Source organism: Trachymyrmex cornetzi, unplaced genomic scaffold (genome assembly GCF_001594075.2).
Source record: "Trachymyrmex cornetzi isolate Tcor2-1 unplaced genomic scaffold, Tcor1.1 scaffold65, whole genome shotgun sequence".
In the NCBI taxonomy this organism is placed as follows: domain Eukaryota; kingdom Metazoa; phylum Arthropoda; class Insecta; order Hymenoptera; family Formicidae; genus Trachymyrmex; species Trachymyrmex cornetzi.
The window spans coordinates 928,243-932,893 of record NW_017299970.1 but is presented as its reverse complement, the minus strand read 5'-3'; the positions used below and the strand labels follow the sequence as shown (position 1 = coordinate 932,893).

Genomic DNA, 4,651 nt, shown 5'->3' with positions numbered 1-4,651 from the left:
AAAAATAGGAGAAACGCTTGTAGGATTGCGTAAGAATTTTCCTGCTAACCTCAAAAAGGGCACGTGCACATTGCCATTCTCCATAAGCACGCGTACACGGACGATTTATACATCGAGTGAAGCGAGCAAGCTACACAAAAAAGAAAAACGTTAAGCTTACTATCAAATACAAAAGAAATGGCGAATGTAATCAATTCCACGCGCATCGAAACGCTCTCGAGAGACAACTACGACACTTGGTGCATTCAAGCAGAGGCTCTACTCATAAAAAACGATACATGGGAATATGTATCGGACGAAAAATCTAAACCGGAAATCATTGGGGAAGGAGCAGAACGCATCCAAAGCTGCATACGACAGGTGGGTAACTTAATATTCGTTCTGTTAGAAATCGAAGGCCATCTAAGAGAGATGCTGTCCAAAGCTAAGTCAATAGGTATGTTCGTAAATAATGAAACGACGTCAAGTGAGATTAAAATAAAATTGTCATCTAATTGATATCATTCTTTCCATTAGTCCTGCAGAATTGAAAAACATTCGTAACTGTGAAACATCAAGGGGCGTATGGAACAAGCTTGAATCCGTCTATGCATCAAAGGAACCTGCACGGAAGGCAACACTATTAAAACAACTAATACAAGCTAGAATGTCTGAAGACAAGGATGTAAGAACACATCTAATGAAATTCTACGATGCAGTGGATAAGCTTAATGCAATGAACGTTGAGATCAACGGAGATTTATTAACCATAATACTATTGTATAGTTTACCGAGCAGTTTCGAAAATTTTCGCTGCGCTATAGAAACGCGGGATCAACTTCCTGATGCGGAATCACTAAAGGTAAAAATAATCGAGGAATATGAATCTCGGAAGCAAAAGGTAAACGAATCTAATGCAATGTTCTTCAAGCAAAATTACAAGAAATCTATGAACGTAAACAACAAAACTAATATCAGCTCTCAACCAGGTCAATCTGGATCACATATAAAATATAGATGTCGCAAATGTAACAAAGTTGGACACAAGGCAGCGGATTGCTATTCCAAAAAAAAGGTCATCTCAGGTACGCAGGCTGTAACTACAAATCAATCACTATTAATGGAAGGACAAAAATCGAGTCAGCACTTCAAGCAAACAATCACAATGGGTTTCAAGAATGGTGCCTGGACTCTGGATGCACATCCCACATGTGCAATCAAGAAAAGATGTTTTCAAATATTGAAGAGACTCGGAATGGAATAAAATTGGCAAATGAAACTACAGTTCAGGTGACTGCAAAAGGAAATGTAAATATCATTGCTGACAACGGACAGAAAAATATTCCATATACGCTCACAAACACCTTCCACGTACCTAGCTTACGCACAAATCTTCTGTCAGTCGCTAAAATAGTTGACAAGGACCTAGAAGTCGTATTCAATAAAAACGGAGCTGTAATAAGGGATGACAGCGGAAACATAAAATTAATTGCCGATCGAAAAGGCGATTTATTTTATCTACGCGAAGGAACTTAACAAATATGTAACCTAACAGCTTCCAAGAAAACAGAAGCGGAATTATGGCATGATCGTTTATGCCACACCAACTTCCAAGACATAAACACTAGTCAAAACAAGAGAAAGCAATCGGTCTGAAATTTAATAATGCGAACGTATCGGAAAACTGCGATACATGCCTAGCAGGAAAACTTACGAGCATTTCATATCCCACTAGAAGTGAAAAAGCATCTGATGTCTTAGAATTAATACACACTGACTTATGTGGTCCGATGCGCACATCCTCGCTCGGAGGAGCTTGTTATTTTGTTACATTCATCGATGATCACAGTAGATGGTGTGAAGTATACTTCTTAAAGAACAAGAGCGAAGTAGTAGAAAAGTTCATAGAATACAAAAATCTTGTTGAAACGCGGACGGGACGCAAAATAAAAGCCGTTCAATCCGACAACGGTCGGGAATTTTGCAATGCAAAAATGGATACTATATTCAAGAACGCTGGGATACAACGAAGACTCACCACCGCTTACACACCTCAACAAAATGGCGTAGCGGAGCAGAAAAATCGCACGTTGGTGGAAGCTGCTCGATGCATGCTCAGTCAGGCCTACCACCCTCCTTCTGGGCAGAAGCCATCTCAACAGCTAACTATGTCAAAAATAGATGCATTTCAAGGAGTGTCAATGGATCTACATCGTATGAATTATGGAACAACCGGCTGCCTGTAATTAAACATCTGAAGACTTTCGGGGAAAAGGCATTTTTCTTAAACAAATCTCCCAACAAAGGCAAGTTCGACACAAGAGGAATACAAGGTCTATTTGTGGGATATTCTTCATCTTCGAAAGCATATCGTATCTGGGTACCAAACGAGCAGAAGATCGTGACCACGCGAGACGTGAGATTCACAAATAGACTGAGTCCGGTCAATAAATACGAGGACATTGTATGTAGCCAAACAAATAATGGAAGATTCAGAATTTTAGACAGATCTTCAACTGAAGCTTTAGACAACGAAACAGAAATAGGACCCTCTATCACTTCGGATCTCGAACATCCTGACAACAACGAAGATGACAACTCAATCGGTGAACCATCGGAAAATGCGGACAACAATGATGCTATTGAGTTAAAAAGAGGCCCAGGAAGACCTCGAAAAATTTACACCGGAAGAGTAGGACGCCCGTCGAAGCAATACAATTTGATCAGAATAGAACCTGATACGGATTCACGTGATGAAGCTGCTCCTAGCGACGAAGAAAACGAAAATTGGTACGAAGCCGAATTCATCATGAACTCCATGGAAATACCCTTCAAGGAAGCCATCGTTGGACCCGATCAAGACGAATGGAAAAATGCCATATATTCGGAGATCAAAAGTCTTATTGAAAACGACACTTGGAAAATAGTAGAAAAACCAGTAGAAGCAAAAGTTCTAGGTTGCAGGACTATTTTGCGGAATAAGTATGGTCCGGATGGATTTCTGGAACGTCGCAAAGCCAGAGTTGTCGCTCAGGGATTTGCTCAGCGACCAAATATTGATTTCGCTGACACTTTTGCTCCCGTGGCAAGACTCACTTCATTTAGAATGTTAATAGCACTATCAGTTAAATATGATATGCGCATTGAACAGTTGGATGTAACATCTGCCTACCTAAATGGTAAAATAGACACTGAGATCTATATGAAACAACCAGAATTATTAAATGAGATGCTTCACAAAATTGTTCGAGAAGAAAAGGACGCACAACTTGTTGAGAAGGCAAGGAGAACCATTATGGATCTAACAGGAAATGACAAAGTGTGCAGACTGAACAAGGCAATATACGGCTTACGTCAAGCCGGTAGACAATGGAATGCAACACTTCATAGCGTCCTTATGAACTTGGGATTGCAATCAACCGATGCAGACCCCTGTATCTACATTGACAAGCAAGGCAAAGAATTAACTATTCTACTTGTATATGTAGACGATATCCTGCTCACGTCCACGAATCCAGGAAGAGTAAAACAGATAAAAGAAGAACTGTCACGCAACTTCAACATAAAAGATCTAGGACTAGCAAGATTTTGTCTAGGTATAGAAATTCAAAGGCATAAAAAGGGAGTGACTTCATGACAAACAGGATACATACGTGACATCCTAAGCAAATTTGGGATGAGCAATTGCAAAAAGATAGGCACGCCTATGCCTACAGCCGGAAAACTTAAGGATATTAATATAAAGATCGAAAAATCAATGGAACAGGTTCCATACCGTGAATTAATCGGTGCGCTCATGTATCTGAGTGTTGCAACCCGTCCAGATATAACGCACGCGGTCAACGTGCTGAGTCAATTCAACAATTGTTACAATCACGAACATTGGCTTGAAGCAAAAAGGATTCTTCGTTATCTGCAAGGAACCCTTCATCTTGGTCTCACCTTCAAGCAAGATGAAAGAGATAAAGGATTAGTCGGTTATGTGGACGCGGATTGGGGAGGTGATAAGATCGACAGAAAGTCGTTCACTGGATCAGTCTTCACTCTAGCTGGAACTGCGATTTCATGGGAATCCAGGAAACAGAAGACCGTCGCGCTTTCATCAACGGAGGCTGAGTATATGGCCATTACAGATACCACAAAAGAGGCCATTTATCTAATCGGTTTCTTAAATGAATTAGATCAAAAATCAAGAGAGAAGATATGGAACGACAACTAAGGCGCATCTAAGTTGGCACACAACCCGATTCATCACTCGAGGACTAAACATATAGATATCAAATATCACTTTGTCCGTGAGGCCTTAAAGAATTACTCGGTTGAATTAAAATATCTTCCCACCGAAAACATGATAGCCGATATCCTCACTAAGGGTCTATCTAAACTAAAGCATGAAAGATGTGCCGCCGGATTGGGATTACTACAAACTCACTAAAATTAACACAGATATTCTGTTTAAGGGAGAGTGTTGAACATTTAACAAAATATCTCCATATGTGATGTAGAGATGTCTCTACATGTACTATATTCCTATAGAGCCCTCTATATCATTCTGCTTCCTCTCTCAGTTACTTTTACTTACCATGTCTTTCTTACACTTGATACATGTATACCTGAAACTTACCTTGTCTTCATATAATAAAACAAGTGTTTATTGTACTACCAAAATTAA

The 4,651-nt window shown here is 39.9% G+C and overlaps 2 protein-coding genes across 2 annotated transcripts in view; one reads left to right on the top strand and one right to left on the bottom strand.

Annotated features, from left to right (window-relative positions):
• The window catches only part of LOC108767122 (mannosyl-oligosaccharide 1,2-alpha-mannosidase IB), a 396,105-nt gene that overhangs the window by 72,727 nt on the left and 318,727 nt on the right, over positions 1–4,651 (bottom strand). The gene's annotated exons all lie outside the window — the stretch shown is intronic.
• The window catches only part of LOC108767124 (uncharacterized), an 18,817-nt gene that overhangs the window by 1,374 nt on the left and 12,792 nt on the right, over positions 1–4,651 (top strand). The window contains exon 2 of the mRNA XM_018516845.1: position 2,671. Coding sequence (XP_018372347.1) covers position 2,671 — 1 coding nt within the window. The remainder of the gene's footprint in view (positions 1–2,670; positions 2,672–4,651) is intronic.